Source organism: Phascolarctos cinereus, unplaced genomic scaffold (assembly GCF_003287225.1).
Source record: "Phascolarctos cinereus isolate Bilbo 61053 unplaced genomic scaffold, phaCin_HiC Scaffold_5;HRSCAF=322, whole genome shotgun sequence".
In the NCBI taxonomy this organism is placed as follows: domain Eukaryota; kingdom Metazoa; phylum Chordata; class Mammalia; order Diprotodontia; family Phascolarctidae; genus Phascolarctos; species Phascolarctos cinereus.
In genome coordinates, this window is record NW_027555958.1 from 326860298 (window position 1) to 326874265 (window position 13968).

A 13968-nucleotide genomic window follows, 5' to 3' on the forward strand; every position below is an offset into this window, starting at 1 on the left:
AATATGTAACAAGATGGGAAGTCTAGGAGAGTACTAATTTATGAAGAGATTTGCAATGTTTATGGACATTTTTTTGAAAAGAACATTTTTTTTTCTTTCTCATCCATTCTGCCATCCCCCTGTTCATTCCATTCAAAGTCATAATTATCATTGTGAGATTTTTTTCTTTATGTTACATTAAATTTTAATACCTCTCTCTAAAACCACTTCCACAGTGCCTACTTACATTGTAATGCTGGTTTTCCACAGGGCATCTGCTGACTACTACCCTCAGTTTCCTAGGGTTTCTGGTACCATGGTGTGCATACCATGAAATCAGATAGTCACCAGATAGCAGTGCCAGATAGTCACCTTCTTATCAAAGTTTTAAAGGCAATAGTCTAACAAAAATTGTAGTGATAAAGAAAATCCCATCAAATGTCCTAAGTCCATTCACTCAGAAGTACACATATAGGTCTGTGGAAAGAGTAGGCACATTTTCATAACGGTTGATTACGGAAGATACTTTTCTCTCTTAGTAGTGTCCTCTTCTGAATATGATTTAGTTCTGCAAATGTTTAAGTTACTGTTGAAATAACACTTCATCACAAGGCTCACTGTTATTTTGGTGGCATCACAATTGCTTCCTATGAAACTGGACTGGGTCATAGTCCCCAGACCACCTTGTGAAGTGACATTTTGATTTTTTTGTTGTTGCTGACTTTTAAAAAATTGAATATGACTAAGCTCTAGGTTCTTGTCGGTTTCCCTGTCTTGTTTGTTTCCTTTTTGTTTATTTGGACCATGTTCTTATTATGTGGTTTTAGAGGGAATTTAGAGTAACAGTATGTTTGTTGAAGTCTAAGTTGAACTGGATTTTTCACTTCAGCATCTTTTACCAGAACTAGCTAGAATTTCAAACCATTATCTATTCCCTTGTATCTGTCCTCTTTTTTTTGGTCCCATGAATTTGCAATTTTCCTTTCTTCCTCCGTATCTTTGCTAATACTAACCTTGTATGGATAGCCCTCTCTTTTTTCAGACACATGCAACTCCATCCCATCCTCACATTTCTCCTCTTCTATGAAATTATTCCTGACTACTGTTTTCTGTCTCTCTTCTCTGGTATCATCTGGCTTTTTATTCTTTGCTACATTATTTAGCAGTTGCATTTGAAGTTCTATTTCTTGTGTTTTAGCTTGTCAACTTGAACACAATCTAAGGGACCTGAAATCAAGAATTATATTACCAACATCTTTTGTATCTTCTGGAGTTATTACATAGTGATGGACACAAACCTAGTAACAGCTCAATCTCTGCCCTGCCGACCACAACAAAAAGACAGCAACAACCCTCATAACTTGTTGAAATTGTTGTTTTGCTCTACAATTTGAAGTGCTGCATGTGAACAATTGAGATAGACCCCCTCTCTGAGAAGCTTTGTTACTGTTCTTAATGACAATGAAAATCAGTGGAAAGACCACTGAACTTGGTGTCTAAAGACTTGAATTTGAATCCTGGCTTTGCTGTTTATTAGCTGTTTGAATTTGGATGTCACTGCCTCTGGAACTCAGTTACATGTGAAATTAATGAGGCTGGACTGGATAACCTCTAAGGTCTCTGCTAGGTCTAAAATTATGATCCTATGATATGGAAGTTGAGAAGGTTTGTAGATGTTGAAAAGAATTAATAATAAGGAGAATTTTATATTTCTTTTCAAGTCACTTTGGATGCGTTTGCAATTTTTTCCCCTGATTTCTCTGACAATGCATTTAAAAAATGTTTTCTAATGAAAAAATCTTTGGAACTCTCTTTGCCAACCAGATTGTAGTTGGAATCCTAGGGAATTCACTCCTACTTTATTTCTACATATTCAATTTTATCCATGGTCATAAGGGAAAACCCATAGATCTGATTCTCACTCATCTGTCCCTTATGAATGTCTTGTTACTTCTTATTAAGGGAATGACCCGGACAGTGACACTTTTAGGAGTAAGAAATTTCCTTGGTGATATTGCTTGTAAAACTATAGTCTACCTAGACAGAGTGTTTCGTAGCCTTTCACTCTGCAGCATGTGCCTTTTGAGTAGTTTTCAGGCCATCTCTATCAGTTTACACAGCCCTATGTACACAGTGCTCAAAACAAGAGCTCCAAAGTACATCATTCCTTCCTTTATCCTCTGTTGGATTCTCAGTCTACTAATAGAAGGAGCTATTCCCATACATATGGTTACACCCCCAAATAGTTCAAGTTTTAGGGACAACTGGAACTCAGATATTTGCACTTTGACTATTTACGCCATGAACACCTTCAACATTATACTATGGAAGACCCTTTATGATTCTGTGTGGTTTGGACTCACAATATGTAACAGTATATATATCATATTTATGATGCAAAAACACCACCATCAAGTCCTTTACATTTATAGCATCAGCTTCACCCTTAGAACTTCTCCTGAGATCAGGGCTGTCAAGACTGTTACGATGCTTATGAACAGTTTTATCTGTTTTCATTTAGCCAGTTCTATCTTTTTTGTTCTTTATAGGTCTTCTCAAACATCTAGTTCCTGGATGTTACATGTTTCTTCCTTTATGACCGGGTGTTTTCCAACTTTCTGCCCCTTTGTGCTGATCAGCAGTATAAGCAGGTACCCCAGAACCTGTTTTTTTTTTTCAATAATGGAATAAAAATTCCATCTTCACATATTGCATTGATGTCCAAGAATTTACCGGATTTTTCTCCTTGATCTCTATTGTTAAGATTTCAGTCATATGAGTTAAACCCCTGTGATAATCCCAATCTTGATCACCCAAATGGTCATGTGACACTAGTGGCCTGCAAGGTGTCAGTTGGAAAGACTAACACTTTTATACAAAGTTCACTAGTCTCCACACTGATTTTTTTTATTCCTGGGCTGGAAGTTGGCAACTTGAGCCACATCATGATTTCTATTAATTTGATTTTTCAGGTTTTGCAGCACTGAAACCTATTTTGCTTGAATTAAGGTTGTTTATCTCAGTGCCTAAGGTTCTGTCTATGCAGATCTCAGACAGGGTGTATTCAAATTTGTTTACCTCTTTAAATTTTAAAAATCTCTTTTTATATTTAGTGGGTATAAAATTGTTTTCCAATTTTTCTTTTTTTAAAATTGCACACCTAATTTTTTCTTTCTTTCATAAATAAAATTATTTAGAGATATACATTTTCCCCTATTGACCACTTGGGCTAAATCCCAAAAGTTTTGCTATGTTGGCTTATTATTGTCACTTCCTTTGATGGTGTTATATATTATTTCTATGATTTGTTCTTTGATTCACATATTCTTCTATATTTGCTTCATATTAATTAACATTTTTATAGGCACTTGTTGTTTACAAAGTTCTTTACATATATTTTCTCACTGCATTCTCATAATAATGCTTTCAATTAAGTGCTGTTATTATCCAAGTGTTACAGATAAAGAAACCAAGGGTGAGAGAGGGTAAAGAATTTACCTGGTGTCGCAGATACAGTACCTTTTGGAGCTGAGATTTGACCTCTGGACTTCCTGATTCTGAATCTGGTGCTCTATGCATTTTATCACCCATAATCCTCAGTCTATTTTGTCTCTACTTAAATTTGAATTCTTTCCTTAAGTGTCCTTTATCAGCCATATATTTATTGTGGCATATTTTAATTTGTTTAATATTTTTGCTTTTCTGCATTTATGACATTTTATTTTCCAAAACATGGTCAATTTTTGTAAAAAGCTTTAGAAAGCTGAATAAAGTCTTGACATTTTTATCTCAATTCAATATTTGCTTAGACCCATCATAGATACCATTTCTCAAATGCTATTGTGACAAGAGAAACTCTGGCTTAGACATCTTGCTGCCACTATGATATGAAGAAGGCAGCACCCTAGTCTCTATTTTGAAATTTCAGATATTGATGCTGGAAGCTAGAAGGTTTCACCACCTGAAAAATCAGGGCTGGGAAAGAAGCCCCAATTCCAATTTTGACCAACTGGGATGTGTCTTTGTCTTCTCTTTCTCTTACTTTTTTTTCCAGATGTATAAACCCTTCTCTTCTGTCTTTAAAATTCCATTTTTAATGCTACATATATATTTGCATTCTATATAAGATCACTAATGCTGATGCTCTAGGCTCACTGACTCTTGTGTTTAATTGGTTGAGTTTTCAGTCCGAATGTAATAAAGCTGCCTTTAACTATCTGTGGGTCATTGATTTAAGAGTAACAACAGTATCTTAATCAAAACTCAGGTAATTTTTATTTCAATTATTGTCAACCCAGATGGGACTGACTACATCAGATCAAGGTAGAATTTTCTGTCCCAATGTGCTTCTATTGGATACAAGGTAGATTTTACCTAAAGATGTTTGCAGGCAGGAAAAATTAGCTGACTCACTAAGTTGCAATTCTGTCTAGAGAAAATCACAGTGATATGTTATTGTTTAATGCATTTTTCTGATTTTCATTGGTAATTACTGTACTGTCTTAGCTACCCTCTCTGATTTAATTTCTGAGTAATTCTGGTCTGATCTAATGTAAATCTTGAGTAATCAACATGATCCCTATCACTAATTATATAAACCTGACATCTCAATGCCACCCTGATAGTCAATTATAGTAACAGGATCTCTCAGATTTTGTTGGTTCTTATCTGGTTCTGATAATTTTGTTTTGGGACAATTGCCTATAGATTCAGAAGAAGTATTCCTAGATGAATCTATTCTTCATATAGGAAAACTGGTATTGTTAAACTTTAGAAATATATGTTTGGACTCTAGTAATGCAAAAAAGCATCTTTTGCTTTTGAAATATTACATATATACAAGTTAATTGTTGAAGTTTCATATCCAAATCAGTAATTTAATGGCTATAATTACTTCAATTTTAATGTTAAATTGGACTTCCCAATGAACAGGTATTTATTCTGATGTTTTGGGTAATCTTTTAGTGACACAAATTTTAGAAACTGGCAGGCAAAAAATGAGAACTTTTTCTAATAAGAGAGAGAGAGGGAGAGAGAGACAGAGAGAGAGAGAGAGAAAGAGAGAGACAGAGAGACAGAGACAGAGTGACAGAGAGAGAGAGATCTTCCCCCTTTGTGAAAATTTATTGCATTGCAAACTAATTAGAGTCTAAATTTATGAACTGAATGGAAGCGTTACTTTGCATTCCCCAAAATTATGATAAAAATATGGTTTTGATGATTTTTATAGGTGCTGAAATAATGTAGTGAGCTTTAGGGGTTGTTGTTCCCAAGCACTTTTTCAAATGAGCGGTGCACCCCTCTATCAGTCTTCTGTTTCCTAGAAAATGACAGATTTATTGTTTTAGTGTAAAGGAAAAGGATGATTTCAATGACTAGAGAATAAATAGAACTGAAGACAATTAAAAATTTTATGTCCAGTTGAATAAAACAAAGTAAAATAAAGAAAAAAGTTTTGCAACTTTAAAGCATTATCTAGTGCTTAAAAACCACCTGTTATTAACTCTTATTAAGAGGCTTATTTAAATCAGGAAGCAAATAATTTGAAAATAAGCAAAATTTTATTTTCAGAGAATATTTTACCTTACCACTATGTTTTTTCTGGGAATGATTTAGCAGAACCTTCTTGCTTAGGTAAATTAGAAGCAAAGTTACCGAAAAGAAATTGAAATAGACTATATATTTGCAGTCTTTTAAAGCCTAAGTTGGGAAAAAATGTAGCAACTTTGGGGCCTTAGGAATTGGGAAAAAACAGCTTTATTCTGAATAATGAAGACATCAATTATTATAGAAATGAAGGGCTTATCCAATTGTCAAATAAAATACAATTTGCCCAGTCTCTATTTACACAGCCTTGTAACTGTTTCTTTCTCTTCTAAGTTTTTTTTTTCCTTCTGAGGAGAAGATATTTTCCCAAACTCAGAGAAATTTAAATTTTGATCAAGAAAAAGTAAAAGTTTTGCAATTAATTGATATTTTTCAGGAACACATGTGGGGCAGCTAGGTGACTCAGTAAATAGTGCGCTGGTCTGGGAGTCAGGAGGACTCAAGTTCTTACCTGGCCTCAGACACTTATTAGGCATATGACTCTGGGTAAGTCACTTAACTCTGTTCCTCATTTGTAAATGAGCTAGGGAAGTAATTGGCAAACCAGTGCATTATCTTTCTCAAGAAAACCTGAATTGTAGCAAATAATTATTGGAGCATACTAAAACTCTGTTCTTGAAAGACCAATATAAGTATATATTCTAATCTTTAAGTGGGGAACATACACACACATGCGCGTGCACGCGCACACAGACACACACACACACACTTATAATTCCATTACTACATTACAGAAGTTATGTTTGCAACTTCCACATTTCAAAAGAGCCTCAAGAATTCCAAAAGGGAAAATTAAAAATTCAAGACTGTCATGTTAATCTTTGGCAGTAGACTCACTGGAGGCATTAGTATCTATAATTTGAAGGGCTGCCAGTGAACGGCTTTTGGAAAAATTTAGATCCTGTCTGGTACAATCTGTATCTGGAGAAACAGATTTTATTTAATTGACTTTGTCCTAGATAAACTTGTGTTTCAGCCTAATTTAAACTAAAATGTGTTTTTCCTATTAGGACAATTGTGATATTTGACTCTTTGTAAGTAAAACAAGGCTTGATGGACAATGTGTTTAAATTTTGGCATTAGGCTAAATGTTTGGAGACTGTAAGAATAAAAATTATAAATGTAATATTTATATCAAAGTTAAGTCATATTGAGATCACTGGGGTTGACTGACATAAAAGATACCTTAAATTAGAAAAAAATAGACTTGATAAATTAATTGGGAACATTATTATTCACAGCATGGATAATCTCCGTCCTAAATGTTTTTGTTTACCTTTCTAACTCTAAGTGTAATTGGATAAAAACTACTCTATACTGTTCTCAATGAACTAGTATAGAATGCCTATATTAGTAGACAATGAAATGATTTCATAAAAGATAGTTTAGAAATAGATTCAACTGGATTAATATTATGTAACTGGAAATAACTCTTGTGTCCATATTTAAAAATCCATTAAATTGTTCTGTTAGTATTATGCTTATTATTTCTTGCATCATGATTTTTGGGAAACATGGAATAAGATATGCTATTAATTATATATGATTAATGTACAATTTAATCATTGCACAGGTAATTCTTTTGATCTGAATGGCGTGAAATCATGAATTTTAGCTATTTCTTATCAGAGACTTTGTTATTATGGTTTAGAAAACTGTTTTAAGTATTTACTTAGGCATGCTTTGACTTAAAATGAAGAATAGTAACACAGTGCTGGGAAAAGTACAAAAGACCATATAAATCCTCATTATCTGTAAAGTTCTCTGGTGACTTGCCAGTCCTCTGGATCTTCAGAATTGGCAAGGACATAAAATCTTATCAACTCTGTTAGAAATGGAGTTGTAAGAATACATGTTGCTATGGAAAGCCTTGTACATTCTGAAATAGTTAAATTGGTTTACCAGGAAACTGAGATCTCCTCCCCCAACACAAATACTTGCATCTAAAGTTGGGTAAACATACATTTGCTTATAGTACAGAATTATAATATAGCCTGATTATTGATTATGAAAATTACAAAATTACAGCTAGAATATTATGTGTCAAAATGACATCTTTGGCCAATTTAGTATCAACATACCTCAGTATATAAGATTTTTCTTATAACTCTAGGAGTTACTATGCAATGCCTTAAGATGTCCAGGCTAACAGAAGCTGATATCTTTTAGGTTATGAATGAACTATGATATATTCTCTTTATATATAAAAACTCCAGAGTGTGATTATTTTCTTAATTTCTGATTACTAAGTTTTCATTAGTATATGCTTAAATTAGAGAAGTAAAAGGATTACTGAAAACTTTAACTGTATATACTTAATAAGTACTAAAGGCATGTGTTTTTATTTATTGTTAATTGTTGTTGCAATGTGAAAAAAAAACTGTACCTTGTTCTAAACTATGATCAGTAATCTATTATCCCCTCTACAAGGTGTCAATACTGGGGAAAAGAAAATGATTAGACTGAATCTGCTCAACTCTATGCTATCTTCTTCTTTGAAGTCTTTGCTCACTTTTCCCCTATTACCAATCATGCCCTATCTAGCCCCAAATACAAATTTATATTGCATAATCTCAGCTAGACCTTTATTGCCACAAGGCAATGCTCTATACTCCCATAATCAATTCACTATCACACTTAACACAGTGGCTTTTATAAATCATTTTATCCTTTTTCAAATCTCCAATTGCTTCCTCCACCAACACCTTCTCAGCTGAGAAGCTTGCCTCATATTTGACTTGAAGAATTAGAAGCCATTAACCATGTTTTCCCATTTTCCTTCCTTCTTTTTCCTCCTCCTCTCTAAATGACATTGTTTAATCATTTCCCGGTATTTTCTCCTTAGCTTGTTTCATACAAAGAGATGGCCTTTCTCCTTGACAAGGCTAATCTATGTATGTGCAGTCATAAATGTATTCCATCCAATTCCTGTAACTCACTTTTCCTCTAATATGGGTGCTATGCCAATTGGTGTATATTTGTTTAGTATTGATATTTCTTCTTTATCTGTGGTACCTATGAGCAAGATGTAGTTTCCTTTCTCATCTCTTTTAATGAGGTCTATTTTTGCTTTTGTTTAGTTTGAGAGCAGGATTGCTACATCTGATTTTTTTTTTACTTCAGCTGAAGCATAAGAGATTCTGCTCCTTGACACCTCACCAAGGTGTTAAGATAGGGAAAGGAAGGGTATGCAGGCAGTCATGGGTAAATATATTTTTCTGTATTTTGTTAATATTTCCAAACTACATTTAGAATTTTTTAACATATATTTAAAAATAAATTTGAGTTGCAAATGTTCTACTCCCTCCTAACCTTCCTCCACCCCTTGAGAAGGCAAGTAGTGTGATAGATTATCTGTGTGAAGTCATGCAAAATATATTTCTATATTAGCCATGATGCAAAAAACAAACAAACAAAACCAGATACACTGAAAGAAGAAAACTAAAGAAAGTGGAAAAAAAAGCATGGTTGAATTTGCCCTCAATTCATCAGTTCTCTCTCTGGAGGTGGAGAACATTTTTATTGTAAGTCCTTTGGAATTGTCTTGGATCATTGTCTTATCTATAATTCACAGTTGATTATCATCACAATTGACATTACTGTGTCTTCCCAGGTTTAACTGAAACCATCCTGCTTATCATTTCTTATAGAACAACAGTATTCCATTCACAGTTATATACTATAACTTGTTCGGTCATTCCCCAATAGATTGGCATCCTCTCAATTTCCAATTCTTTGTCATTGCAAAAAGAGCTTCTAGAAATATTTTTGTAGATATAAGTCCATTTCCCTTTCCTATGATCTCTTTGGGATATAGACCTAGTAGTGGTATTGCTGAGTCAAAGGGTATGCATAGTTTTACAGCTCTTTGGGCATAGTTCCAAATTGTTCTCCAGAGTTGTTGAAGAGTTTACAAATCTGCCAATAGTTCATTAGTGATCTTATTTTTCCACATCCTCTCCAATGTTTGTCATTTTCCTTTTTCTGGCATGTTAATCAATCTGATAAGTGTGAGGTAGTTGTTTTAATTTGCATTTGTCTAATCAATAATGATTTAAGCATTTTTTATATGACTGTTAATAACTGATTTTTTTCTTCTGAAAACTCTTGGTCATATCCTTTGTCCATTTATAAGTTGGTAAATGGCTTTTATTTTCATGTTTGCCTCAGTTTCCTATATATTTAAGAAATTAGATCCTTGTCAGAGAAACTTGCTGTAAATTTCTCCCAATTTCCTGTTCCCCCCGACCAATATTGGCTCATTCCTGCCTTTGAACTACGACCCAGAGGTAGGTATAGGCAATGGAGTTGCCAAACAACTCTGGTCTTGTGTCCAGTGCTAGCAAAGGAGTTCCCTGTAATCTTTTTTTTTATTTTTAGGCAATTGGGGTTAAGTGACTTGCCCACGGTCACACAGCTAGTAAGTGTCAAGTGTTTGGTCTGAGGCCAGATTTGAACTCAGGTCCTCCTGACTTCAGGGCTGGTGCTCTCTCCACTGTAATCTTTTTCTTATCAGTTGCCTGATCCCCTTACCATCTCTGGCTATAGAGTTCCTGAAGCTACTGCTGCAGCTGTTGCCACATTAACTACAAATTTGGTGTTGCAGCTGTTTGAGCTCTGGATGAACCTCCACCCTGTGTCACAGATCTCTCCTTCCGATCTCCTAAATTGTCTCAGGTTAGAGTAATGTTTCACTTTGAACTCTTACTGGCTCTGCCACTCCATATTTGATTTGATTCCTTATTTTAAAGTTCTTTGAAAGGGAATGTTGAGAGAGGTCAGCTACAGATCTTCTTCTACTCTACCATCTTGGCTCTTCCCCAAGAAGTTCCCAGTGCTTGGGTTTTTCATCTGGGAAAGAACTGAGGACTTATAGATAATGAAAACAAAGAATGGGATTAGTGATTCTAAGGCAGAGGAAAAGATGAAATGATGAGATGATGAATTAATAAAGGAATTTCAGAGTTCATGAACATGTTTGGATGATAGGAAAATCAAGGGCAAAATGTATGGGTGATAGGAAAATCTCCCTTTATGTGGGAGGCTGAGGTGAAGTAGAGGATTTGATTATGAGAAATGAATAAACTGAATAGCTAGAAAGTTAGGATGTTTGAGAGAGGATTGATGTGTAGATTGAAATCTTCTGCTATGAAAGTAGATGTTGATGTAGTAAGAAAACCTTCAACCAGGTATTGAATTCATTGGGGAAGGAAGAAGGGTGTCATAGAGATCAACAGATAATAATATCACAATCTTCATTGGCCAATAAATATGGATTGAATGAACATGAAAAGGGAAGAGATTTCTCTCTAATTGTAGTAGCAGGAAGACTTGGCAATAGGGAAGAAGATGTTTTCTAACTCCTCCACCACAACCACAATATGAATGAAAGTACAACTAGTGCTGGAAAGGGTGACCAGAGATGACAGCCCATTGCAAGGGAGCAAGGTCTCAATAAGTACAAAAAAAAGGAAGAAGTAAAAATAGAAATGTTTTAATATGAAACAGGTGTCTTAGGTATGGAGCAAACACTCCACAATGGAAGGGATTGGAAGAGCTGGACATGTCAGAGCTAAGAAGGATTAAAGTGAAGGTAATAAAGGACAGGGAATCGAGTTTATACAATGATAACTATTGATTCACACAGAATCACTGTATTAACTCTAAGCACTGATGAAAGGATGAGTGTGAACTATTGAGGAAAAAGCTCAGGAAGATTATCAGTGTTGGAGAGAAGTCTATTGATGAAAGGAGGTGATTAGACCATTTAGGGTCTTCCTTTTATGTCCAGACTTGTGACACTCGGTGAGTGATATTAGGTCCTGTGAGACACAGGAGGCCCATCTTACAATAGGCTGTGGTAGATAAGGTGGAGCTGGATAAGTCTAAACAGAAACAAAAGCTCATAATTTGTGGTAGGTCTGGTCTGGGATTAATTTCCAGAATGCTGAAAAAAGTTCTGGGCTCAGGACAGAATCTACAATCTTGATGCCTAGATCTGAGGATGATACAAGGTACTCTGGGAAGACTCAAGGGCAATGTAACCACTGCTAAGCAGGCTGAATCAGGGCTGATACATGGGCAAAAGCAGAAAACGTGTGGTTAGGCTGTATCTGTGAAGCTTCCCAGGAAGTCTTAGGGGTAAAGACAGAGGTCATAGGCAGTGGGTCAACTGGTTCTGGGTGGGTGAAATAGTGTCCCCTGGGAAGCCTCAGAAAAAAATATTATTATGCCTATTATCCAGAACAAAAAAATTGAAATTGTGAAAGGTTCTATTATTTCTTCAGTATAATACAAGATTCCATGTGAATGAATGAATTAGGATTTGAGGTCAAGTCTTTGGATTTAATAATCAGTGCTCTTTCCATTGCACCAGCAGACAAGGGAGCCAGTCTGGATCTGGCATACCTATGAATATGATACATCATCTTTCAGCCTCCCATAGAACAAGACACACATAGAATCCAGGGTCACCTTCTTTGTGAACATAAAAGAAAGCACCAGTGAGGGGCAAGCTTTAGCTTTAGTTTTCATGCCTCTGTGACTGCAGGATTGCTTGTCCTTCCAGTGCTATCTAAAAAGGAACTGAACTTTCTGTACCTAGAACTTTTCTTTGGTGCCGTTATTACCTGACTTAAGGCTGAGTCCCTGTGGAGAAAGGGGGTCAGTGCGGCCTTTCTGAGCTCCATAAGAGGAGTCATGTGAGATTCTTTCCCTAGCTAATTCCCTATGAGGAGTTCCCAGCCACAGAACTCTTTAGCTCCCTAAGTCAGAGAAAGACTTTGTGGCTTTCACCTGGCCATGTACCTATTCCCTTCTGCTTCCCAGACCTGACCATAATTGTTGTAATATCCTTTCTGTCTCTGTTAGTCCAAGTTATCTTTCCTCAGTCCCTCAAATCTCATTCTTTTTTATTTTTTTGTTTTGTTTTTGAGGACAGAGACAGAAAATAAGAATGGAGTAAGGGTGACAGAGAAGAAGTCAGCAAGCTCTGTGTCTAGTCTGGATAATGAGAACCTAGGGATTTGGGGCAGAGAAACCTGAGGGAGGGAACTTGTTTTCTTCACTGTAGCTAGCAAATCCTTAATAAATCAACAATGAACTCTTGAGAGGTGACCTTCTAATTCTTACTATCACTGTCTCAATATTTTCATCCTGTGCATAGATTGTTGAGGTTACTGTACTGGCCCTGGTTGCCCTCATTGGTTTCTAATTGGAGGTATAAATCCAGTATAGTAATGACTCTCTAGGGGAATAGTAACACAATTTCTGAGAAAAGCTTTGGGGACACAGATAGCACAGAAACAAAAGAAAAGGCCCTGAATGATGCTCATTGGTGTGACAGCTTAATGAAATGTCCATGGAGAAGAGACTGAAGGAAGCCTTTGTGAGGATGTGAGGTGAGGGCACTGATATGAAGGGATATCTGGAGGGAATTAGATCTCCTTCAGTAAGACCATAGTACTTGGGGCATGTGGAGGGACTTCCACATCACATGGCAAGAGGAGATTATTACAGAGATTTTCATTTTGGGGTTCCCTGGTCCAGAAAGAAGAACCAGCTACAGAAATACGGGAAACTATGCCATTGGGCCCTAGGGCTCATATTTGAGACTGGACTTAAGAAATGGGTATGAGGTTCTTTATGTGAAATAGATGAAGACACTATTAAGGGAATGGGGATTTTAACTCACAAGCACCTCCTGACTATTGAAATATTGACAGCAATATCTATGCCTGAGGATTGTTTTGCTTATTTCGTGGATGATCAAGTTTCTTTTGAGCTGTTGCCTTGTCCTTTACTCCCTACAGTCACTGGACAAACAAATGGGGGGAGGAGATTATATGGGAGTGAAGAGAGGTCCTAAGTGTTTATCTGAGCCGGAGGTGGGGGAGTTGAGGAGGAGGTTGTGTGGCGATAATGGAACCAAAATGAGCGGAATGAAACAACAAAGAGGCAGGAAGGGAAGGAAGGCAGTACTGCTGTTGAAATGTCAGGAGGTCATTTTATTTCCTAAGTAGCAAAGCAGGTGTAGAGAAACCAAGGAACTTTCAAACTCTGACTTTGTTTTCCCTTTTATATTTCTGTTACAGAAGGTACGGTGTCCTTCATGTCATCCATGTCAGTTACACCTTCAATTTTTCTGGCTAATTGACTATATATCCTTTTTGTCACCTTGTTTCTCTCTCATTTCCCCACACCATGTTTCCCTCCTTTTCAAGTGCAAGTATCTCCACATTCCTCAATTACATCTTCCTTATCTGACCTGTTACCCCAGAAATCTCACCTTTTCCTGATAGCCTCCTGAGTGCTATGTGAGCAGGGAGATAAATGTATTGACCTTCTAACCACACTCCCTTCCTGCTCTTTGCCACTCCAGAG

General features: G+C 36.0%; 1 protein-coding gene across 1 annotated transcript; it reads left to right on the plus strand.

Annotated features, from left to right (window-relative positions):
• The first annotated feature begins 1758 nt into the window (after window positions 1–1758).
• On the plus strand, window positions 1759–2670 carry LOC110201853 (vomeronasal type-1 receptor 2-like). Its single transcript, XM_020977725.1, has one exon. It carries the CDS (start codon window positions 1759–1761, stop codon window positions 2668–2670), a length of 912 nt encoding a protein of 303 aa, XP_020833384.1.
• Window positions 2671–13968: the final 11298 nt, after the last annotated feature.